This window comes from Panulirus ornatus, chromosome 7, assembly GCF_036320965.1.
Source record: "Panulirus ornatus isolate Po-2019 chromosome 7, ASM3632096v1, whole genome shotgun sequence".
Classification (NCBI taxonomy): domain Eukaryota; kingdom Metazoa; phylum Arthropoda; class Malacostraca; order Decapoda; family Palinuridae; genus Panulirus; species Panulirus ornatus.
The window spans coordinates 34,036,707-34,063,972 of record NC_092230.1 but is presented as its reverse complement, the minus strand read 5'-3'; the positions used below and the strand labels follow the sequence as shown (position 1 = coordinate 34,063,972).

The window sequence follows — 27,266 nt, the reverse complement described above, 5'->3', positions numbered from 1 at the left end:
GCTGAACCTATCCAACACCTTTGACAAACATAACCAGTTTGGTAATAAACTGCAGACACAAACCCAGTCGCAGGAACCTTCTCCCCCAAATGCCCATCCAGCCCAGAGTGCTGTTCATCACCACAATCGACTTATTCTAATCGGACCTTATACACACAGACATAAGAATAGTCCCATACCTACAATTGTGAACTTCATAAATGATCCATGAACAAGCGCACTGCTGTAAAAATGAACAGTTCAGTTTTCTATAAGTTAGGCTATGTGGTATGTCAACTATTGTATTACTGTAACTATTCAAAGTTCAATCAAGTTCAAAACATATAAACCATACTAATTACTCTGTAAACATCTTTATATATTTGCCATCCTGGCTGTCTAAGAGTATTCACCCATATACTTATCCAAAGTGTGGAAATATCCAGCTGACCCTAATCTTAACTACCATGACCTCCCAGTTTGTAGTATTTGTAATACCTCAACTCTGTATTTTCAGCTGAATGGCAGCCTAAATCTAATAAACCATTATTCATTTATCTGTCTATTCATTTCCTACATAAACATAAGGTCTTGTATGATTTGTAAACTAATAACTATCATGACCTCCCAGTTCTGTAATACTTTTATCTATCTACATCTGACACCTATTCCCAACTGGAACTACCTCAACAGGGTTGCCATGGCAACAGTCTCCATAACTAGTAAACTCAAGTCTGGAGTCTGTAATACTTAAACCATGAATTTTCAACCAAATGGCTACCTAGATCTAAAGAACCCTTATTCATTATCATTATTTACTGCCTGAGCCCTCCCTTTCTTTCATTGGCAGTAGAGTCAAGTGGGAACTTGTAATATCTTAGCACCCTATGATGCCAAGGACCAAGGGCTGTAGGTTTGCTCGACACGATCATGATTACACTTAAAGATGATTGCACTAACATGAAATGGCAAGAGAACTTCGGCAAAGAAAATAAGCGAGATTTGATTAGAAGTATGGTGCTTATAAAGATAAGATGGGGGAACTAACCTAATCACTCCATTCTGATGAGACAGAAGGTAAGACAAGTAACCCTTACCTATCTTACACAAAGAATCAAGTGCACTCATATGCTGACCACTCAACACTGCACTCATCCACATCATTCAGTGCTGCTCCTGCTTCTCTCACTTAATCTGCATCTCATCTTAACACAGCTTCCTCAATAAACTCAAACTTGGACAGGATATCTCAATAAGGTAGACAAAATATAGTCAAGTTCAATGCCTTCAAAATCCAGTTTCTACCCATCCCTCTACTGAAAACTCCTCATAACTCTCATATCCTTTGATGGTTCTGTAATTCCAGCCCTTGACTCAAAGAACATACTTGGTATTAATGTAACTGTTGGGGATGAGAGGGCCTGGGAAGTAATTCAGTTGTTGTTCACCAATGATACAGCACTGGTGGCTGATTTGAGTGAGAAACTGCAGAAGTTGGTGACTGAGTTTGGAAAAGTGTGTGAAACAAGAAAGCTGAAAGTAAATTTGAATAAGAGCAAGCTTATTAGGTTCAGCAGGGTTGAGGGACAAGTTAGTTGGGATGTAAGTTTGATTGGAGAAAAATTGGAGGAAGTGAAGTGGTTTAGATAACTGGGAATGGATTAGCAGCGAATGGAACCATGGAAGCGGAAGTGAGTCACAGGGTGGGGGAGGGGGCAAAGGTTCTGGGAACAATGAAGAATGTGTGGAAAGAGAGAATGTTGTCTCGGAGAGCAAAAATGGGTATGTCTGAAGGAATGGTATTCTCAACAATATAATTTATGTGGTTGCAAGGCACGGGCTATAGATAGGGTTGTACAGAGAAGGGTGGATGTGTTGGAAATGAGATGTTTGAAGACAATATGTGGTGAGGAGGTTGGATCGAGTAAGTAATGAAAAGGTAAGAGAGATGTGTGGTATTAAAGGGTGTGTTGAAGTAGTTTGGACAAATGGAGAGAATGAGTGAGGAAAGGTTGACAAAGAGGATATATTTGTCAGAGGTGGAGGAAACAAGGGGAAGCAGGAGACCAATTTGGAGGTAGAAGAATGGAGTGTAAAAGATTTTGAGCTATCAGGGCCTGAAAGAATTTGCAGACAAGTTTTGCTCTGTTTACAGTGCCGAGACTTGCATGATGTAAACAAAGTGGAACTCGTCATGCAATTCCGTGTAGTGAGACAAAGCAAGAATACTGCACAAGGGCCTAAGAAACAAATAAGAACGACATTAGAAGTGGCTTACATTGCCACCAAAAACAATGTTAACACAAAGTCTGGTTTCATCTGCTGGTCACGCCAGGCAGCGGAGATTGCTGTGAAACAAGTGGAGGTAGCAGGACAAGCGATCTATTCAGAAAGCAACACACCAAGGCATCCAACTAGGTGACCATCACTTGCTGGGGAATATGGTCCTGCCGAATGCTGGAATCAGTATCTCCTCAGGAAGACCACTGAATGGTCAAAACATTGAGGGATGTCTCAGCTCTAACACATTTGTATCCATACTATCCTATTTTCCACATTTGTCATGATGGATATTAGATAATGAAATATCTTGGGGATGGAACCCAAGTCTAAACACAAAATCCATTTACGTTTCATATACACCATATACATATAACTTGAAGGTAATCTTTACAATGTCTTTAATAATTTTGTGCATGAAACAAAGTTTGTATAACACAACCACCAAAAAGCTAAAATGTTACAACATCAGCTTTTTTAAATGATTCCCCCGGATTTACTTGCTTCATTAACAATGGTTTTTGTCTTACAAATCTCTCTTTGATTTTATCAACTGACATGATTTCATGTTGTGTTATGAATGCATAGGCACCAATAATCATCCATCTCTCTCCATCCACTTTCAATTTTACCCATATCAATCTAGAGTCTACTTTCTTACAATCTATCACATACTCCCACCACTCCTATTTCAGGAGTAGTGCTACTCCTTCCCTTGCTCTTCTCCTCTCACTAATGCCTGACTTTATTCCCAAGACATCCCCAAACCACTCTTCCCCTTTACCCTTGAGCTTCGTTTCACTCAGAGCCAAAACATCTAGGTTCCTTTCCTCAAACATACTACCTGTCTCTCCATTTTCTTCATCTTGGTTACATCCACACACATTTAGACACCCCAATCTGAGCCCTCGAGGAGGATGAGCACTCCTCACATGACTCCTTCTTCTGTTTCCCCATCTAGAAAGCAAAAATACTAGGAGGGGAGGGATCTTAGCCCCAGCTCCTGTCCCCTTTAGTCGCCTTCTACAACATGTGAGGAATGAGTGGGAAGTACTCTTTCTCCCCTATCCCCTATATATAAATATACATATATAAATATATATAAAAAAAATAACATATATATATATATATATATATATATATATACAGTACAGTAGGGGTGAGGGTCAAGTCAATTGGGAGGTGAGTTTGAATGGAGAAAAACTGGAGGAAGTGAAGTGTTTTAGATATCTGGGAGTGGATCTGTCAGCGGATGGAACCATGGAAGCGGAAGTGGATCATAGGGTGGGGGAGGGGGCGAAAATTTTGGGAGCCTTGAAAAATGTGTGGAAGTCGAGAACATTATCTCGGAAAGCAAAAATGGGTATGTTTGAGGGAATAGTGGTTCCAACAATGTTGTATGGTTGCGAGGCGTGGCCTATGGATAGAGATGTGCGCAGGAGGATGGATGTGCTGGAAATGAGATGTTTGAGGACAATGTGTGGTGTGAGGTGGTTTGATCGAGTAAGTAACGTAGGGGTAAGAGAGATGTGTGGAAATAAAAAGAGCGTGGTTGAGAGAGCAGAAGAGGGTGTTTTGAAATGGTTTGGGCACATGGAGAGAATGAGTGAGGAGAGATTGACCAAGAGGATATATGTGTCGAGTGGGTATACAGGGGTTGACGTGCTGTCAGTGGATTGAAGCAAGGCATGTGAAGCGTCTGGGGTAAACCATGGAAAGCTGTGTAGGTATGTATATTTGCGTGTGTGGACGTGTGTATGTACATGTGTATGGGGGGGGGTTGGGCCATTTCTTTCGTCTGTTTCCTTGCGCTACCTCGCAAACGCGGGAGACAGCGACAAAGTATAAAAAAAAAAAAAAAAAAAATATATATATATATATATATATATATATATATATATATATATATATATATATATATATATATATATTTTAGGGAGAATAAAAAGATGTTTTGGAAGGAGGTAAATAAAGTGCGTAAGACAAGGGAGCAAATGGGAACTTCAGTGAAGGGCGCAAATGGGGAGGTGATAACTAGTACTGGTGATGTGAGAAGGAGATGGAGTGAGTATTTTGAAGGTTTGTTGAATGTGTTTGATGATAGAGTGGCAGATATAGGGTGTTTTGGTCGAGGTGGTGTGCAAAGTGAGAGGGTTAGGGAGAATGATTTGGTAAACAGAGAAGAGGTAGTGAAAGCTTTGCGGAAGATGAAAGCCGGCAAGGCATCAGGTTTGGATGGTATTGCAGTGGAATTTATTAAAAAAGGGGGTGACTGTATTGTTGACTGGTTGGTAAGGTTATTTAGTGTATGTATGACTCATGGTGAGGTGCCTGAGGATTGGCGGTATGCATGCATAGTGCCATTGTACAAAGGCAAAGGGGATAAGAGTGAGTGCTCAAATTACAGAGGTATAAGTTTGTTGAGTATTCCTGGTAAATTATATGGGAGGATATTGATTGAGAGGGTGAAGGCATGTACAGAGCATCAGATTGGGGAAGAGCAGTGTGGTTTCAGAAGTGGTAGAGGATGTGTGGATCAGGTGTTTGCTTTGAAGAATGTATGTGAGAAATACTTAGAAAAGCAAATGGATTTGTATGTAGCATTTATGATCTTGAGAAGGCATATGATAGAGTTGATAGAGATGCTCTGTGGAAGGTATTATGAATATATGGTGTGGGAGGCAAGTTGTTAGAAGCAGTGAAAAGTTTTTATCGAGGATGTAAGGCATGTGTACGTGTAGGAAGAGAGGAAAGTGATTGGTTCTCAGTGAATGTAGGTTTGCGGCAGGGGTGTGTGATGTCTCCATGGTTGTTTAATTTGTTTATGGATGGGGTTGTTAGGGAGGTGAATGCAAGAGTTTTGGAAAGAGGGGCAAGTATGCAGTCTGTTGTGGATGAGAGAGCTTGGGAAGTGAGTCAGTTGTTGTTCGCTGATGATACAGCACTGGTGGCTGATTCATGTGAGAAACTGCAGAAGCTGGTGACTGAGTTTGGTAAAGTGTGTGAAAGAAGAAAGTTAAGAGTAAATGTGAATAAGAGCAAGGTTATTAGGTACAGTAGGGTTGAGGGTCAAGTCAATTGGGAGGTGAGTTTGAATGGAGAAAAACTGGAGGAAGTGAAGTGTTTTAGATATCTGGGAGTGGATCTGGCAGCGGATGGAACCATGGAAGCGGAAGTGGATCATAGGGTGGGGGAGGGGGCGAAAATTCTGGGAGCCTTGAAGAATGTTTGGAAGTCGAGAACATTATCTCGGAAAGCAAAAATGGGTATGTTTGAAGGAATAGTGGTTCCAACAATGTTGTATGGTTGCGAGGCGTGGACTATGGATAGAGTTGTGCGCAGGAGGATGGATGTGCTGGAAATGAGATGTTTGAGGACAATGTGTGGTGTGAGGTGGTTTGATCGAGCAAGTAACGTAAGGGTAAGAGAGATGTGTGGAAATAAAAAGAGCGTGGTTGAGAGAGCAGAAGAGGGTGTTTTGAAATGGTTCGGGCACATGGAGAGAATGAGTGAGGAAAGATTGACCAAGAGAATATATGTGTCGGAGGTGGAGGGAACGAGGAGAAGAGGGAGACCAAATTGGAGGTGGAAAGATGGAGTGAAAAAGATTTTGTGTGATCGGGGCCTGAGCATGCAGGAGGGTGAAAGGAGGGCAAGGAATAGAGTGAATTGGAGCGATGTGGTATACCGGGGTTGACATGCTGTCAGTGGATTGAATCAAGGCATGTGAAGCGTCTGGGGTAAACCATGGAAAGCTGTGTAGGTATGTATATTTGCGTGTGTGGACGTATGTATATACATGTGTATGGGGGTGGGTTGGGCCATTTCTTTCGTCTGTTTCCTTGCGCTACCTCACAAACGCGGGAGACAGCGACAAAGCAAAAAAATATATATATATATATATATATATTTTTTTTTTTTTTTTATACTTTGTCGCTGTCTCCCGCGTTTGCGAGGTAGCGCAAGGAAACAGACGAAAGAAATGGCCCAACCCCCCACATACACATGTACATACACACGTCCACACATGCAAATATACATACCTACACAACTTTCCATGGTTTACCCCAGACGCTTCACATGCCTTGATTCAATCCACTGACAGCACGTCAACCCCTGTATACCACATCGCTCCAATTCACTCTATTCCTTGCCCTCCTTTCACCCTCCTGCATGTTCAGGCCCCGATCACACAAAATCTTTTTCACTCCCTCTTTCCACCTCCAATTTGGTCTCCCTCTTCTCCTCGTTCCCTCCACCTCCGACACATATATCCTCTTGGTCAATCTTTCCTCACTCATTCTCTCCATGTGCCCAAACCACTTCAAAACACCCTCTTCTGCTCTCTCAACCACGCTCTTTTTATTTCCACACATCTCTCTTACCCTTACGTTACTTACTCGATCAAACCACCTCACACCACACATTGTCCTCAAACATCTCATTTCCAGCACATCCATCCTCCTGCGCACAACTCTATCCATAGCCCACGCCTCGTAACCATACAACATTGTTGGAACCACTATTCCTTCAAACATACCCATTTTTGCTTTCCGAGATAATGTTCTCGACTTCCACACATTTTTCAAGGCTCCCAAAATTTTCGCCCCCTCCCCCACCCTATGATCCACTTCCGCTTCCATGGTTCCATCCACTGACAGATCCACTCCCAGATATCTAAAACACTTCACTTCCTCCAGTTTTTCTCCATTCAAACTCACCTCCCAATTGACTTGACCCTGAACCCTACTGTACCTAATAACCTTGCTCTTATTCACATTTACTCTTAACTTTCTTCTTCCACACACTTTACCAAACTCAGTCACCAGCTTCTGCAGTTTCTCACATGAATCAGCCACCAGCGCTGTATCATCAGCGAACAACAACTGACTCACTTCCCAAGCTCTCTCATCCCCAACAGACTTCATACTTGCCCCTCTTTCCAGGACTCTTGCATTTACCTCCCTAACAACCCCATCCATAAACAAATTAAACAACCATGGAGACATCACACACACCTGCCGCAAACCTACATTCACTGAGAACCAATCACTTTCCTCTCTTACTACACGTACACATGCCTTACATCCTCGATATATATATATATATATATATATATATATATATATATATATATATATATATATATATATATATATATATATTTTCTATTTTTTATTATACTTTGTCGCTGTCTCCCGCATTAGCGAGGTAGGGCAAGGAAACAGACGAAAGAATGGCCCAACCCACCCACATACACATGTATATACATATACGTCCACACACGCACATATACATACCCATACATATCAACGTATACATATATATACATACACAGACATAAACATATATACACATATACATAATTCATACTGTCTGCCCTTATTCATTCCCATCATCACCCCGCCACACATGAAATAACAATCCCCCCCCCCACATGTGCGCGAGGTAGCGCTAGGAAAAGACAACAATGGCCCCATTCGTTCACACTCAGTCTCTACCTGTCATATATAATGCAACGAAACCGCAGCTCCCTTTCCACATCCAGGCCCCACAGAACTTTCCATGGTTTACCCCAGACGCTCCACATGCCCTGGTTGAATCCATAGACAGCACGTCGCCCCCAGTATACCACATCGTTCCAATTCACTCTATTCCTTGCATGCCTTTCACCCTCCTGCATGTTCAGGCCCCTATTGCTCAAAATATTTTTCATTCCATATTTTCACCTCCACTTTGGTCTCCCTCTTCTCCTCATTCCCTCCATCTCTGACACATATATCCTCTTGGTCAATCTTCCTCACTCATTCTCTCCATGTGACTAAACCATTTTAAAACACCCTCTTCTGCTCTCTCAACCACACTCTTTTTATTACCACACGTCTCTCTTACCCTTTCATTACTTACTCGATCAAAAGTCCTAACACCACACAATGTCCTCAAACATCTCATTTCCAGCACATCCACCCTCCTCCACACAACTCTATCTATTGCCCACGCCTTCCAACCATATAACACTGTTGGAACCGCTATTCCTTCAAACATACCCATTTTTGCTTTCCAAAATAACGTTCTCGACTTCCACACATTTTTCAACGCTCCCAGAACTTTTGCCCCCTCCCCCACCCTATGATTCACTTCTGCTTCCATGTTTCCATACGCTGCCAAATCCACATCCAGATATCTAAAACACTTTACTTCCTCCAGTTTTTCTCCATTCAAACGTACCACACACACAATTGACTTGTCCCTCAACCCTACTGTACCTAATAACCTTGCTCTTATTCACATTTCCTCTCAGTCACCAGCTTCTGCAGTTTCTCACACGAATCAGCCACCAGCGCTGTATCATCAGCAAACTACAACTTACTCACTTCCCAAGCTATCTCATCCACAACAGACTTCATACTTGCCCCTCTTTCCAAAACTCTTGCATTCACCTCCCTAACAACCCCATCCATAAACAAATTAAACAACCATGGAGACATCACACATCCCTGCCACAAACCTACATTCACTGAGAACCAATCACTTTCCTCTTTTCCTATACATACACATGCCTTACATCCTTGATAAAAACTTTTCACTGCTTCTAACAACTTACCTCCCAAACCATATATTCTTAACACCTTCCACAGAGCATCTCTATCAACTCTATCATATGCTTTCTCTAGATCAATAAATGCTACATACAAATCCATTTGCTTTCCTAAGAATTTCTCACATACATTTTTCAAAGCAAGCACCTGATCCACACATCCTCTACCTCTTCTGAAACCACACTGCTCTTCCCCAATCTGATGCTCTGTACATGCCTTCACCCTCTCAATCAATACCCACTCATACAATTTCTCAGGAATACTCAACAAACTTATACCTCTATAATTTGAGCACTCACTCTTATCCCCTTTGCCTTTGTACAATGGCACTATGCAAGCATTCTGCCAGTCCTCAGGCACATCACCCTGAGTCATACATACATTAAATAACCTTACCAACCACTCAACAATACAGTCACCCCCTTGTTTAATAAATTTCACTGCAATACCATCCAAACCCGCTGCCTTGCCGGGCTTTCATCTTCTGCAAAGCTTTTACTACCTCTTCTCTGTTTACCAAATCATTCTCCCTAACCCTCTCATTTTGCACACCACCTCGACCAAAACACCCTATATCTGCCACTCTATCATCGAACACATTCAACAAACCTTCAAAATACTTACTCCATCTCCTCACATCACCACTACTTGTTATCACCTCCCCATTAGCCCCCTTCACTGATGTTCCCATTCGTTCCCTTGTCTTATGCACTATATTTACCTCCTTCCAAAACATCTTTTTATTCTCCCTAAAATTTAATGATACTCACTAACTCCAACTCTCATTTGCCCTCTTTTTCGCCTCTTGCACCTTTCTCTTGACCTCCTGCCTCTTTCTTTTATACATCTCCCAATCATTTGCATTATTTCCCTGCAAAAATCGTCCAAATGCCTCTCTCTTCTCTTTCACTAATAATCTTACTTCTTCATCCCACCACTCACTACCCTTTCTAATCTGCCCACCTCCCACGCTTCTCATGCTACAAGCATCTTTTGCATAAGCCATCACTGTTTCCCTAAATGCATCCCATTCCTCCCCCACTCCCCTTATGTCCTTTGTTCTCACCTTTTCCCATTCTGTACTTAGTCTCTCCTGGTACTTCCTCATGCAAGTCTCCTTCCCAAGCTCACTTACTCTCACCACTCTCATCATCCCAACATTCTCTCTTCTTTTCTGAAAACCTCTACAAATCTTCACCTTCGCCTCCACAAGATAATGATCAGACATCCCTCCAGTTGCACCTCTCAGCACATTAACATCCAAAAGTCTCTCTTTCGCGCGCTTATCAATTAACACATAATTCAATAACGCTCTCTGGCCATCTCTACTACTTACATCCATATACTTATGTATATCTCTCTTTTTAAACCAGGTATTCCCAATCACCAGTCCTTTTTCAGCACATAAATCTACAAGCTCTTCACCATTTCCATTTACAACACTGAACACCCCATGTACACCAATTATTCCCTCAACTGCCACATAACTCACCTTTGCATTCAAATCACCCATCACTATAACCTGGTCTCGTGCATCAAATCTACCAACACACTCACTGAGCTGCTCCCAAAAGACTTGCCTCTCATGATCTTTCTTCTCATGCCCAGGTGCATATGCACCAATAATCACCCATCTCTCTCCATCCACTTTCAGTTTTACCCATATCAATCTAGAGTTTACTTTCTTACACTCTATCACATACTCCCACCACTCCTGTTTCAGGAGTGGTGCTACTCCTTCCCTTGCTCTTGTCCTCTCACTAACCCCTGACTTTCCTCCCAAGACATTCCCAAACCACTCTTCCTCCTTTATTTTATTATTATACTTTGTAGCTGTCTCCCGCGTTAGCAAGGTAGTGCAAGGAAACAGACGAAAGAAAGGACCAACCCACCCACATGCACATGTATATACATACATGTCCACACACACACGTATACATACCTATACATCTCAACGTATACATACACACACAGACATACATATATACACACGTACATAATTCATACTGTCTGCCCTTATTCATTCCTGTCGCCACCCTGCCACACATGAAATGAAAAAACCCCTCCCCCGCATGTGTGCAAGGTAGCGCTATGAAAAGACTACAAAGGCCACGTTTGTCCACACTCAGTCTCTAGCTGTCATGCATAATGCAACAAAACCGCAGCTCCCTTTCCACATCCAGGCCCCACAGAACTTTCCATGGTTTACCCCAGACGCTTCACATGCCCTGGTTCAATCCACTGACAGCACGTCCACCCCGGTATACCACATCACTCCAATTCACTCTACTCCTTGGACGCCTTTCACCCTCCTGCATGTTCAGGCCCCAATCACTCAAAATCTTTTTCACTCCATCTTTCCACCTCCAATCTGGTCTCCCACTTCTCCTCGTTCCCTCCACCTTTGACACTCATATCCTCTTGGTCAATCTTTCCTCACTCATTCTCTCCATTTGACCAAACCATTTCATAACACCCTCTTCTGCTCTCTCAACCACACTCTTTTTATTACCACACGTCTCTCTTACACTTTCATTACTTACTCGATCAAACCACCTCACACCACATATTATCTTCAAACATCTCATTTCCAGCACATCCACCCACCTCCGCACAACTCTATCTATAGCCCACGCCTCGCAACCATATAACACTGTTCGAACCACTATTCCTTCAAACATACCCATTTTTGCTTTCCAAGATAACATTCTCGACTTCCACACATTTTTCAACGCTCCCAGAACTTTCACCCCCTTCCCCACCCTATGATTCACTTCCACTTCCATGTTTCCATCTGATGCCAAATCCACTCTCAGATATCTAAAACACTTCACTTCCTCCAGTTTTTCTCCATTCAAACTTACGTCCCAATTGACTTGTCCCTCAACCCTACTGGACCTAATAACCTTGCTCTTATTCACATTTACTCTCAGCTTTCTTTTTTCACATACCTTACCAAACTCAGTCACCAGTTTCTACAGTTTCTCACAATAATCAGCCACCAGTGCTGTATCATCAGTGAACAACAACTGACTCACTTCCCAAGCTCTCTCATCCACAACAGACTGCATACTTGCCCCTATTTCCAAACTCTTGCATTCACCTCCCTAACAACCCCATCCATAAACAAACCTTACCAAACTCAGTCACCAGTTTCTACAGTTTCTCACACAAATCAGCCACCAGTGCTGTATCATCAGTGAACAACAACTGGCTCACTTCCCAAGCTCTCTCATCCACAACAGACTGCATACTTGCCCCTATTTCCAAACTCTTGCATTCACCCCCCTAACAACCCCATCCATAAACAAATTAAACAACCATGGAGACATCACACACCCCTGCCGCAAACCTACATTCACTGGGAACCAATCACTTTCCTCTCTTCCTACACGTACACATGCCTTACATCCTCGATAACAACTTTTCACTGCGTCTAACAACTTGCCTCCCACATCATATATTCTTAATACCTTCCACAGAGCATCTCTATCAACTCTGTCATATGCCTTCTCTAGATCCAAAAATGCTACATACAAAATAAAAATAAAAAAATAAAAAAAATAGAAATAAAAATAAAATATAATTATTTATTCATTATTTTGCTTTGACGCTGTCTCCCGCGTTAGCGAGATAGCGCAAGGAAACAGATGAAAGAATGGCCCAATCCATCCACATACACATGTATATACATACATGTCCACACACGCAAATATACATACTTATACATCTCAACATATACATATATATATACACACACAGACATATACATATACACACATGTATATAATTCATACTGTCTGCCTTTATTCATTCCCATCGCCACCTCGCCACACATGAAATAACATCCCCCTCCCACTCATGTGTGCAAGGTAGTGCTAGGAAAAGACAACAAAGGCCCCATTCATTCAAACTCAATCTAGCTGTCATGTAATAATGCACCAACCTTTCCACATACAGGCCCCACACAACTTTCCAAGGTTTACCCCAGACGTTTCACATGCCCTAGTAAAATCCATTGACAGCACGTCGACCCTGGTATATTACATCATTCCAATTCACTCTATTCCTTGCACGCCTTTCACCCTCCTGCATGTGCAGGCCCTGATCACTCAAAATCTTTTTCACTCCATCTTTCCACCTCCAATTTGGTCTCCCACTTCTCGTTCCCTCCACCTCTGACACATATATCCTCTTAGTCAATCTTTCCTCACTCATTCTCTCCATGTGACCAAACCACTTCAAAACACCCTCTTCTGCTCTCTCAACCACACTCTTTTTATTTCCACACATCTCTCTTACCCTGACATTACTTACTCGATCAAACCACCTCACACCACATATTGTCCTCAAACATCTCATTTACAGCACATCCACCCTCCTCCGCACAACTCTATCCATAGCCCACGCCTCGCAACCATACAACATTATTGGAACCACTATTCCTTCAAACATAGCATTTTTGCTTTCGGAGATAATGTTCTCAACTTCCAAACATTCTTCAAGGCTCCCAGAAGTTTCGCCCCCTCCCCCACTCTATGACTCACTTCCACTTCCATAGTTCCATTCGCTGCCAGATCCACTCCGAGATATCTAAAACACTTCACCTCCTCCACTCTTTCTCCATTCAAACCTACCTCCCAATTGACTTGACCCTCAAACCTACTGTACCTGATAACCTTGCTCTTATTCATATTTACTCTTAACTTTCTTCTTTCACACACTTTACCAAGCTCAGTCACCAGCTTCTGCAGTTTCTCACATGAATCAGCCACCAGTGCGGTATCATCAGCGAACAACTGACTCACTTCCCAAGCTCTCTCATCCCCAACAGACTGCATACTTGCCCCTCTTTCCAAAACTCTTGCATTCACCTCCCTAACAACCCCATCCATAAACAAATTAAACGACCATGGAGACATATATATATATATATATATATATATATATATATATATATATATATATATATATATATATATATATTTTTTTTTTTTTTTTTTTTTATACTTTGTCGCTGTCTCCCGCGTCTGCGAGGTAGCGCAAGGAAACAGACGAAAGAAATGGCCCAACCCCCCCCCCCCATACACATGTACATACACATGTCCACACACGTGTATACATTACCTACACAGCTTTCCATGGTCCACCCCAGACGCCTCACATGCCTTGATTCACTCCACTGACAGCACGTCAACCCCTGTATACCACATCGCTCCAATTCACTCTATTCCTTGCCCTCCTTACACCCTCCTGCATGTTCAGGCCCCGATCACACAAAATCTTTTTCACTCCATCTTTCCACCTCCAATTTGGTCTCCCTCTTCTCCTCGTTCCCTCCACCTCCGACACATATATCCTCTTGGTCAATCTTTCCTCACTCATTCTCTCCATGTGCCCAAACCATTTCAAAACACCCTCTTCTGCTCTCTCAACCACGCTCTTTTTATTTCCACACATCTCTCTTACCCTTACGTTACTTACTCGATCAAACCACCTCACACCACACATTGTCCTCAAACATCTCATTTCCAGCACATCCACCCTCCTGCGCACAACTCTATCCATAGCCCATGCCTCGCAACCATACAACATTGTTGGAACCACTATTCCTTCAAACATACCCATTTTTGCTTTCCGAGATAATGTTCTCGACTTCCAAACATTCTTCAAGGCTCCCAGGATTTTCGCCCCCTCCCCCACCCTATGATTCACTTCCGCTTCCATGATTCCATCTGCTGCCAGATCCACTCCCAGATATCTAAAACACTTTACTTCCTCCAGTTTTTCTCCATTCAAACTTACCTCCCAATTGACTTGACCCTCAACCCTACTGTACCTAATAACCTTGCTCTTATTCACATTTACTCTAAACTTTCTTCTTTCACACACTTCTTACACTCTATCACATACTCCCACAATTCCTGATTCAGGAGTAGTGCTACTCCTTCCCTTGCTCTTATCCTCTCACTAACCCCTGACTTTACTCCCAAGACATTCCCAAACCACTCTTCCCCTTTACCCTTTAGCTTCGTTTCACTCAGAGCCAAAACATCCAGGTTCTTTTCCTCAAACATACTACCTATCTCTCCTTTTTTCTCATCTTGGTTACATCCACACATATTTAGACACTCCAATCTGAACTTTCGAGGAGGATCAGCACTCCCCGCGTGACTCCTTCTTCTGTTTCCCCTTTTAGAAAGTTAAAATACATGGAGGGGAGGGTTTCTGGCCCCCCTGCTCCCGTCCCCTTTAGTCGCCTTCTACGACACGTGAGGAATGCGTGGGAAGTATTCTTTCTCCCCTATCCCCAGGGATATATATACCTATGTATATCTATATATCTATATATGACTGGTTGGTAAGGTTATTTAATGTATGTATGATTCATGGTGAGGTGCCTGAGGATTGGCGGAATGCTTGCATAGTGCCACTGTACAAAGACAAAGGGGATAAGAGTGAGTGCTCAAATTACAGAGGTATAAGTTTGTTGAGTATTCCTGGTAAATCATATGGGAGGGTATTGATTGAGACAGTGAAGGCGTGCACAGAGCATCAGATTGGGGAAGAGCAGTGTGGTTTCAGAAGTGGTAGAGGATGTGTGGATCAGGTGTTTGCTTTGAAGAATGTATGTGAGAAATACTTAGAAAAGCAAATAGATTTGTATATAGCATTCATGGATCTGGAGAAGGCATATGATAGAGTTGACAGAGATGCTCTGTGGAAGGTTTTAAGAATATATGGTGTGGGAGGCAAGTTGTTAGAGGAAGTGAAAAGTTTTTATCGAGGATGTAAGGCATGTGTACGTGTAGGAAGAGAGGAAAGTGATTGGTTCTCAGTGAATGTAGGTTTGCGGCAGGGGTGTGTGATGCATCCATGGTTGTTTAATTTCTTTATGGACGGGGTTGTTAGGAAGGTGAATACAAGAGTTTTGGAAAGAGGAGCAAGTATGCAGTCTGTTGGGGATGAGAGAGCTTGGGAAGTGAGTCAGTTGTTGTTCGCTGATGATACAGCGCTGGTGGCTGATTCATGTAAGAAACTGCAGAAGCTGGTGACTGAGTTTGGTAAAGTGTGTGAAAGAAGAAAGTTAAGAGTAAATGTGAATAAGAGCAAGGTTATTACGTACAGCAGGGTTGAGGGTCAAGTCAATTGGGAGGTAAGTTTGAATGGAGAAAAACTGGAGGAAGTAAAGTGTTTTAGATATCTGGGAGTGGATCTGGCAGCGGATGGAACCATGGAAGCGGAAGTGGATCATAGGGTGGGGGAGGGGGCGAAAATCCTGGGAGCTTAAGAATGTGTGGAAGTTGAGAACATTATCTCGGAAAGCAAAAATGGGTATGTTTGAAGGAATAGTGGTTCCAACAATGTTGTATGGTTGCGAGGCGTGGGCTATGGATAGAGTTGTGTGCAGGAGGGTGGATGTGCTGGAAATGAGATGTTTGACGACAATATGTGGTGAGAGGTGGTTTGATCGAGTAAGTAATGTAAGGGTGAGAGAGATGTGTGGAAATAAAAAGAGTGTGGTTGAGAGAGAAGAAGAGGGTGTTTTGAAATGGTTTGGTCACATGGAGAGAATGAGTTAGGGAAAGATTGACCAAGAGGATATATGAGTCAGAGGTGGAGGGAACGAGGAGAAGTGGGAGACCAAATTGGAGATGGAAAGATGGAGTGAAAAAGATTTTGAGCGATCAGGGCCTGAACATGCAGGGGGTGAAAGGCATGCAAGGAATAGAGTGAAATGGAACGATGTGGTGTACCGGGGTCGACGTGCTGTCAATGGATTGAACCAGGGAATGTGAAGCATCTGGGGTAAACCATGGAAAGTGTGTGGGGCCTGGATGTGGAAAGGGAGCTGTGGTTTCGGTGCATTATTACATGACAGCTAGAGACTGAGTGTGAACGAATGGAGCCTTTAGTGTCTTTCCTAGCACTACCTCGCACACATGAGGGGGGAGGGGGTTGTTATTCCATGTGTGGCGAGGTGGCGATGGGAACAAATAAAGGCAGACAGTATGAATTATATACATGTGTATATAAGTATATGTCTGTGTGTGTATATATATGTGTACATTGAGATGTATAGGTACGTATATTTGCGTGTGTGGACGTGTATATATATACATGTGTATGTGGGCGGGTTGGGCCATTCTTTCGTCTGTTTCCTTGCGCTACCTCACTAACGCGGGAGACAGCGACAAAGCAAAATAAATAAATAAAAGATATATATATATATATATATATATATATATATATATATATATATATATATATATATATATAGATATAGATATATATATAGATATATAGATCTTTTTCTTTCTTTCAAACTATTCGCCATTTCCCGCGTTAGCGAGGTAGCGTTAAGAACAGAGGACTGGGCCTTTGCGGGAATATCCTCACCTGGCCCCCTTCTCATTTCCTTATTTTGGAAAATTAAAAAAAAAAAAAAAAAATGATGAGAGGGGAGGATTTCCAGCCCCCTCCTCCCTCCCCTTTTAATCGCCTTCTACGACACGCAGGGAACATGTGGGAAGTATTCTTTCTCCCCAGCAGAAGCCGGTGACTGACTGTGGTAAAGTGTGTGAAAGAAGAAAGTTAAGAGTAAATGTGAATAAGAGCAAGGTTATTAGGTACGGTAGGGCTGAGGGTCAAGTCAATTGGGAGGTAAGTTTGAATGGAGAAAAACTGGAGGAAGTAAAGTGTTTTAGATATCTGGGAGTGGATCTGGCAGAAGATGGAACCATGGAAGCGGAAGTGAATCATAGGGGGGGAGGGGGCGAAAATCCTGGGAGCCTTGAAGAATGTGTGGAAGTCGAGAACATTATCTCGGAAAGCAAAAATGGGTATGTTTGAAGGAATAGTGGTTCCAAAAATGTTGTATGGTTGCGAGGCGTGGGCTATGGATAGAGTTGTGCGCAGGAGGGTGGATGTGCTGGAAATGAGATGTTTGAGGACAATATGTGGAGTGAGGTGGTTTGATCGAGTAAGTAATGTAAGGGTAAGAGAGATGTGTGGAAATAAAAAGAGCGTGGTTGAGAGAGCAGAAGAGGGTGTTTTGAAATGGTTTGGGCGCATGGAGAGAATGAGTGAGGAAAGATTGACCAAGAGGATATATGTGTCGGAGGTGGAGGGAACGAGGAGAAGTGGGAGACCAAATTGGAGGTGGAAAGATGGAGTGAAAAAGATTTTGAGTGATCGGGGCCTGAACATGCAGGAGGGTGAAAGGCGGGCAAGGAATAGAGTGAATTGGATCGATGTGTTATACCGGGGTCGACTTGCTGTCAATGGATTGAATCAGGGCATGTGAAGCGTCTTGGGTAAACCATGGAAAGTTGTGTGGGGCCTGGATGTGGAAAGGGAGCTGTGGTTTCAGGCATTATTGCAAGACAGCTAGAGACTGAGTGTGAACGAATGGGCCTTTGTTGTCTTTTCCTAGCGCTATGTCACACACATGAGGGGGGAGGGGGATGTTATTCCATGTGTGGTGAGGTGGCGATGGGAATGAATAAAGGCAGACAGTGTGAATTGTGTGCATGTGTATATATGTATGTGTGTGTGTGTGTGTATATATGTGTACACTGAGATGTATGGGTATGTATATTTGTGTGTGTGGACGTGTATGTATAAACATGTGTATGGGGGTGGGTTGGGCCATTCTTTCGTCTGTTTCCTTGCGCTACCTCGCTAACATGGGAGACAGCGACAAAGCAAAATAAATAAATATAAATAAATATATATATATATATATATATATATATATATATATATATATATATATATATATATATATATAATATATATATATAACAGTAGGGTTGAGGGTCAAGTCAATTGGGAGGTGAGTTTGAATGGAGAAAAACTGGAGGAAGTGAAGTGTTTTAGATATCTGGGAGTGGATCTGGCAGCGGATGGAACCATGGAAGCTGAAGTGGATCATAGGGTGGGGGAGGGGGCGAAAATTCTGGGGGCCTTGAAGAATGTGTGGAAGTCGAGAACATTATCTCGGAAAGCAAAAATGGGTATGTTTGAAGGAATAGTGGTTGCAACAATGTTGTATGGTTGCGAGGCGTGGGCTATGGATAGAGTTGTGCGCAGGAGGATGGATGTGCTGGAAATGAGATGTTTGAGGACAATGTGTGGTGTGAGGTGGTTTGATCGAGTGAGTAACGTAAGGGTAAGAGAGATGTGTGGAAATAAAAAGAGCGTGGTTGAGAGAGCAGAAGAGGGTGTTTTGAAGTGGTTTGGGCACATGGAGAGAATGAGTGAGGAAAGATTGACCAAGAGGATATATGTGTCGGAGGTGGAGGGAACGACCGAGAAGAGGGAGACCAAATTGGAGGTGGAAAGATGGAGTGAAAAAGATTTTGTGTGATCGGGGCCTGAACATGCAGGAGGGTGAAAGGAGGGCAAGGAATAGAGTGAATTGGAGCGATGTGGTATACCGGGGTTGACGTGCTGTCAGTGGATTGAATCAAGGCATGTGAAGCGTCTGGGGTAAACCATGGAAAGCTGTGTAGGTATGTATATTTGCGTGTGTGGACGTATGTATATACATGTGTCAATCTTTCCTCACTCATTCTCTCCATGTGCCCAAACCATTTCAAAACACCCTCTTCTGCTCTCTCAACCACGCTCTTTTTATGTCCACACATCTCTCTTACCCTTACGTTACTTACTCGATCAAACCACCTCACACCACACATTTTCCTCAAACATCTCATTTCCAGCACGTCCATCCTCCTGCGCACAACTCTATCCATAGCCCACGCCTCGCAACCATACAACATTGTTGGAACCACTATTCCTTCAAACATACCCATTTTTGCTTTCCGAGATAATGTTCTCGACTTCCACACATTTTTCAAGGCTCCCAAAATTTTCGCCCCCTCCCCCACCCTATGATCCACTTCCGCTTCCATGGTTCCATCCGCTGACAGATCCACTCCCAGATATCTAAAACACTTCACTTCCTCCAGTTTTTCTCCATTCAAACTCACCTCCCAATTGACTTGACCCTCAACCCTACTGTACCTAATAACCTTGCTCTTATTCACATTTACTCTTAACTTTCTTCTTCCACACACTTTACCAAACTCAGTCACCAGCTTCTGCAGTTTCTCACATGAATCAGCCACCAGCACTGTATCATCAGCGAACAACAACTGACTCACTTCCCAAGCTCTCTCATCCCCAACAGACTTCATACTTGCCCCTCTTTCCAGGACTCTTGCATTTACCTCCCTAACAACCCCATCCATAAACAAATTAAACAACCATGGAGACATCACACACCCCTGCCGCAAACCTACATTCACTGAGAACCAATCACTTTCCTCTCTTCCTACACGTACACATGCCTTACATCCTCGATAAAAACTTTTCACTGCTTCTAACAACTTGCCTCCCACACCATATATTCTTAATACCTTCCACAGAGCATCTCTATCAACTCTATCATATGCCTTCTCCAGATCCATAAATGCTACATCCTTTTATCGAGGATCAAAAGAAAAGAAAGATATATATATATATATATATATATATATATATATATATATATATATATATATATATATATATATATATGTATGTATATATATCCCTGGGGATAGGGGATTAAGAATACTTCCCACGTATTCCCTGCGTGTCGTAGAAGGCGACTAAGAGGGGAGGGAGCGAGGGGCTGGAAATCCTCCCCTATCGTTTTTTTTTTTAATTTTCCAAAAGAAGGAACAGAGTGGGCCAGGTGAGCATATTCCAAAAAAGGCCCAGTCCTCTGTTCTTAATGCCACCTCGCTAATGCGGGAAATGGCGAATAGTTTAAAAGAAAGAAAGAAAGAAAGATATACATATATATATATATATATATATATATATATTTATTTTATTTATTTTTCTTTGTCGCTGTCTCCCGCGTTAGCGAGGTAGCGCAAGGAAACAGACAAAAGAATGGCCCAACCCACCCACATACACGTGTATATACATACACGTCCACACACGCAAATATACATACCTATGCATCTCAACATATACATATATTTATACACACACAGACATATACATATATACACATGAACATAATTCATACTGTCTGCCTTTATTCATTCCCATCGCCACCTTGCCACACATGAAATAACAACCCCCTCCCCCCTCATGTGTGCGAGGTAGCGCTAGGAAAAGACAACAAAGGCCCCATTCGTTCACACTCAGTCTCTAGCTGTCATGTAATAATGCACCGAAACCACAGCTCCCTTTCCACATCCAGGCCCCACAGAACTTTCCATGGTTTACTCCAGATGCTTCACATGCCCTGGTTCAATCCATTGACAGCACGTCGACCCCAGTATACCACATTGTTCCAATTCACTTTATTCCTTGCAGGCCTTTCACCCTCCTGCATGTTCAGGCCCCGATCACACAAAATCTTTTTCACTCCATCTTTCCACCTCCAATTTGGTCTCCCACTTCTCCTCGTTCCCCCCACCTCCGACACATATATCCTCTTGGTCAATCTTTCCTCACTCATTCTCTCCATGTGCCCAAACCATTTCAAAACACCCTCTTCTGCTCTCTCAACCACGCTCTTTTTATTTCCACACATCTCTCTTACCCTTACGTTACTTACTCGATCAAACCACCTCACACCATACATTGTCCTCAAACATCTCATTTTCAGCACATCCATCCTCCTGCGCACAACTCTATCCATAGCACACACCTCGCAACCATACAACATTGTTGGACCCACTATTCCTTCAAACATACCCATTTTTGCTTTCCGAGATAATGTTCTCAACTTCCACACATTCTTAAGCTCCCAGGATTTTCGCCCCCTCCCCCACCCTATGATCCACTTCCGCTTCCATGGTTCCATCCGCTGCCAGATCCACTCCCAGATATCTAAAACACTCTACGTCCTCCAGTTTTTCTCCATTCAAACTTACCTCCCAACTGACTTGACCCTCAACCCTACTGTACCTAATAACCTTGCTCTTATTCACATTTACTCTTAACTTTCTTCTTTCACACACTTTACCAAACTCAGTCACCAGCTTCTGCAGTTTCTCACATGAATCAGCCACCAGCGCTGTATCATCAGCGAACAACAATTGACTCACTTTCTAAGCTCTGTCACCCACAACAGACTTCATACTTGCCCCTCTTTCCAAAACTCTTGCATTCACCTCCCTAACAACCCCATCCATAAACAAATTAAACAACCATGGAGACATCACACACCCCTGCCGCAAACCTACATTCACTGAGAACCAATCACTTTCCTCTCTTCCTACACGTACACATGCCTTAAATCCTCGATAAAAACTTTTCACTGCTTCTAACAACTTGCCTCCCACACCATATATTCTTAATACCTTCCACAGAGCATCTCTATCAACTCTATCATATGCCTTCTCCACATCCATAAATGCTACATACAAATCCATTTGCATTTCTAAGTATTTCTCACATACATTCTTCAAAGCAAACACCTGATCCACACAGGAAGGAGGTAAATAAAGTGCGTAAGACAAGGGAGCAAATGGGAACTTCAGTGAAGAGCGTAAATGGGGAGGTGATAACAAGTAGTGGTGATGTGAGAAAGAGATGGAATGAGTATTTTGAAGGTTTGTTAAATGTGTCTGATGACAGAGTGGCAGATATAGGGTGTTTGGGTCGAGGTGGTGTGCAAAGTGAGAGGGTTAGGGAAAATGATTTGGTAAACAGAGAAGAGGTAGTAAAAGCTTTGCGGAAGATGAAAGCCGGCAAGGCAGCAGGTTTGGATGGTATTGCAGTGGAATTTATTAAAAAAGGGGGTGACTGTATTATTGACTGGTTGGTAAGGTTATTTAATGTATGTATGACTCATGGTGAGGTGCCTGAGGATTGGCGGAATGCGTGCATAGTGCCATTGTACAAAGGCAAAGGGGATAAGAGTGAGTGCTCAAATTACAGAGGTATAAGTTTGTTAAGTATTCCTGGTAAATTATATGGGAGGGTATTGATTGAGAGGGTGAAGGCATGTACAGAGCATCAGATTGGGGAAGAGCAGTGTGGTTTCATATATATATATATATATATGGTGATATGTATATGTATGTATATGTGCATATGTAGGCATTTATGTATATATAGTGTATACGAGTGGATGGGCCATTCTTCGTCTGTTTCCTGTTGATACCTTGCTGACGCAGTAAACAGTGTTTATGTATAATACAAATAAATTAATAATTAGTATAATCCTTTTCAAAATGTCAGCAAAAATATATACAAAAACTATGTGACTGGAACCAATCTAACCAATAATTCTAAATCCTCACCTTAGCATCTATCACATAAAAAATTCCCTGACACAATCAAAGGTTAAAAATTTTCAAATTAGCTATACCTGTTTCCCACTCTGCTTGCTTGATTTGCTGACATTGGAAGTGCTGCTGCTACTACTGCTAGATTTTTTCTTTTTTGAAGGCGGCTTGGTTAAAGATCCTTGGGAACTGGCGGATCCAGCAGCAGAACCCTCCATACTCAGACGCTTTCTGCAACTTAAACATGACGAATCTAAAAAGAGCTTGTGATAAAGATATGTAACTACCAGTAATTTTTTGTGCTCTCATGCACCTCTAATATATATTATAATTCTTAAGCAACCTTTCAAATTTCGTATACCACTGTAATTCATGCACCTGCATCTTTCAAGCAACCTTGTACCTCTCTTGCAATCCAGTACCTCCCAGGCACCCTTGCACTTCTCATGCAATGCAGTACCTCCAAGGCTCCCTTGCACCTTTCATCCACCTCTGTCCCTCTCATGCAACCTTACACCTTTCATATATCTTCATACCTCTTACAAACTCTTGCAATACTAATGAACTTTTCTATCTTTTATGATGCCTTACAACAATAATTTACACATTTTCACACTTTAACCTTATCTCTGGTCTTTTTTTTATCAGGTAAACCTCACTCATTACGATGGTTTTCATAACACGACTCTTTTCAATACTCCCATACCATCTCATTACTAAATCCCTAACTTTATCAAGTTTTTCATCTAAAACTTTGAAACCCCCCTATTCCTATCTAATCCATCAGTCCAGTGGTCTTTCCTGAAAATATGCAACAGTTACAAACTACATCTTGCTGACTTTCCTCTTTATAAAAATATGCATACATTATCAAGAGATGCACCACAACATAATACAACTCCCATCAAAATTATAAAATGCACTCTCATTCTTCAATGAGTTTCCCAATAACAAAGCAACTTGGATGATAGAGGCCTTCACTTTACCTAAGAGTGTGTGTATGTTTAGGTATGGGTGGGTGTATCTGTGTGTCATTGCAATATTTCTAGTACAGTGCTTGCTTTGTAGTAAGAACTTTTCTATCATGCACAAATCATATCAATAACACAACAGTAGGAAAATTCAGCTGCTACACAGAATGTAATATCAAACTTACCTCTTGGCCTCCATTTTTGTATCAGTTTCTGTATCAGACTCTTCAGTTTGTTCTGAGTCAGATGAGGAGTCTGGGCCCCGTTGATACTGCAGAAGGCGGTCTAAGAGGAAAGATTTATCTCGTCTCACCCGGAGCAATGCTCTCTGGGCCTTTCTCAACTCCTCCTGGAAGCACTCATTTTCCTGTAAAGCCAATGCAAAATGTACTTAAATGGACATCGCCATTTTGACTTTTTTCATTATTTTACTATTAAAAAAAGATATTGCCATTTTCACTTTTCTATTGTTTTACTGTTAAGATAATACCTTGAAGTTTCCACATAAAACTCTAAACTTCCCTGAAAACATTATCAAAGTGTGATAAATATTACTTTCCCTAAAAAAATGTGAAAAATATAACAACTGAGTATCACTAGATGGTATACAGATATGAGGAAATATCCCATAAGCATTATTAGAGCATCATTGACAGATTATTTTCATGAAACACTGTAAGTACCATAAATTCCAAAGCTTTATTTCAGACACAAATTAAGCCAGAAATGTGGCAGTGCTCCAGCAGTAACACTTCTTTTTAAATGACGATGACAAAATCAAGCCAAACACCTAACAGGTTGAAAGGTACCTAAGCAGCAGATAGTACTTATGGAAATGATCAATTTCTACCTAATCTTGGAACGAGATACAAAAACTAAGTATACTACTACTTACATTAATAAATATATATACAGTTACTATAAGTTGCCCAAGTGCCACTATACAGTTACTATATGATACTGTGTAGTATCTGAGTTGCAAACTGCATATCACCCTGATAAATTATCTGCGACAATGAAAATTAAAGACTTCATTAAAAGCTCTTAAAAGCTCTTACGATATCAAATTTTCTGCATCTAACCAAATCTAGAATAGGTATCATCTTCATATTTCTATAAGATTCAGAGACTGAAAAAATAATAATCTGTAAAAAAGAGTATTCCCACCACATTCCTGTTATCCGCAAAGTGAGTTAGATTTGACTTTTTCCACACTAGTCATTTATTCTGTATAACTATTACTGCAAAGGCCAAAAATTACAATTGAAAATAAACTCACATAAATGAGTAGTTTAAGCTTCCTCTTTAGAGTTTTGTATTTGGCTTTGTAATCTTCTGGTCCATCAGTCTGAACGGGCATCATAAAACCTGAAACAGTGACACTCATCAGTGTTCTAAAATAATTATAATATATAAATATTTTTCTTATGTTAGCTGAGATGGCACTGGCAACTGAGGCCCAAATCAAGGACATCCCATTAAAGTTTATCTGTATCTATCTATCTACCTATAGATAGAGAGATAGCGAAGGAGTTGGGCAGAGTAGAATGGGTAGTGAGTGGTGGGATGAAATAAGATTATTAGAGAAAGAGAAGATAGAGGCATTTGGATGATTTTTGCAGGGAAAGAGGTGAAAAAGAGGGCAATTGAGAGTTGGGGTGAGAGAGTATCATTAAATTTTAGGGAGAATAAAAAGATGTTTTGGAAGGAGGTAAATAAAGTGCATAAGACAAGAGAACAAATGGGAACATCAGTGAAAGGGGCCTAGATGTGGAAAGGGAGCTGTGCTTTCGTTGCATTATACATGACAGCTAGAGACTGAGTGTGAACAAATGTAGCCTTTGTTGTCTTTTCCTAGCACTACCTCACACGCGTGCGGAGGGAAAGGGGTTGTCATTTCATGTGTGGCGGAGTGGCAACAGAAATGAATAAAGGCAGCAAGTATGAAATATGTGCATGTGTATTTATGTATATGTCTGTGCATGTATATATATATATATATACATATGTATACGTTGGACATGTATAGGTATGTATATGTGCGTGTGTGGATATATATGTATATACATGTGTATGTGGGTGGGTTGGGCCATTCTTTTATTTGTTTCCTTGCACTACCTCGCTAATGCGAGAGACAGCGACATAGTATAATAAATAAATAAATATATATATATATATATATACATATATACACATACATATATATGTATGTGTGGGTGTGTGTGTGTGTATGTGCGTATGTGTGTGTGTGTGTGTGTGTGTGTGTGTGTGTATATATATATGTATATTATCCCTGGGGATAGGGGTGAAAGAATACTTCCCACGTATTCCTCGCGTGTCGTAGAAAGCGACTAGAGGGGACGGGAGCGGGGGGCCGGAAATCCTCCCCTCCTTGTATTAACTTTCTAAAATGGGAAACAGAAGAAGGAGTCACGCGGGGAGTGATCATCCTCCTCGAAGGCTCAGAGTGGGGTGCCTAAATGTGTGTGGATGTAACCAAGATGTGAAAAAAGGAGAGATAGGTAGTATGTTTGAGGAAAGGAACCTGGATGTTTTGGCTCTGAGTGAAACGAAGCTCAAGGGTAAAGGGGAAGAGTGGTTTGGAAATGTCTGGGGAGTGAAGTCAGGGGTTAGTGAGAGGACAAGAGCAAGGGAAGGAGTAGCAATACTCCTGAAACAGGAGTTGTGGGAGTATGTGATAGAATGTAAGAAAGTAAATTCTCGATTAATATGGGTAAAATTGAAAGTTGATGGAGAGAGGTGGGTGATTATTGGTGCATATGCACCTGGGCATGAGAAGAAAGATCATGAGAGGCAAGTGTTTTGGGAGCAGCTGAATGAGTGTGTTAGCGGTTTTGATGCACGAGACCGGGTTATAGTGATGGGTGATTTGAATGCAAAGGTGAGTAATGTGGCAGTTGAGGGAATAATGGGTATGCATGGGGTGTTCAGTGTTGTAAATGGAAATGGTGAAGAGCTTGTAGATTTATGTGCTGAAAAAGGACTGATGATTGGGAATACCTGGTTTAAAAAGCGAGATATACATAAGTATACTTATGTAAGTAGGAGAGATGGCCAGAAAGCGTTATTGGATTACGTGTTAATTGACAGGCGTGCGAAAGAGAGACTTTTGG

General features: G+C 41.8%; 1 protein-coding gene across 6 annotated transcripts in view; it reads right to left on the bottom strand.

Annotated features, from left to right (window-relative positions):
• LOC139749509 (uncharacterized) overlaps window positions 1-27,266 on the bottom strand; it is a 130,047-nt gene that overhangs the window by 51,221 nt on the left and 51,560 nt on the right. For 4 of the 6 annotated variants that reach the window (XM_071663455.1, XM_071663452.1, XM_071663450.1 and 1 more), the window contains exons 2-4: window positions 25,412-25,500; window positions 24,318-24,499; window positions 23,245-23,398 (exon numbers count right to left, since the gene is read on the bottom strand). In XM_071663455.1, coding sequence (XP_071519556.1) covers window positions 23,245-23,398; window positions 24,318-24,499; window positions 25,412-25,495 — 420 coding nt within the window. In that variant the 5' untranslated portion in view covers window positions 25,496-25,500. The remainder of the gene's footprint in view (window positions 1-23,244; window positions 23,399-24,317; window positions 24,500-25,411; window positions 25,501-27,266) is intronic. The other 2 variants (XM_071663451.1, XM_071663454.1) reach the window with 2 other exon arrangements.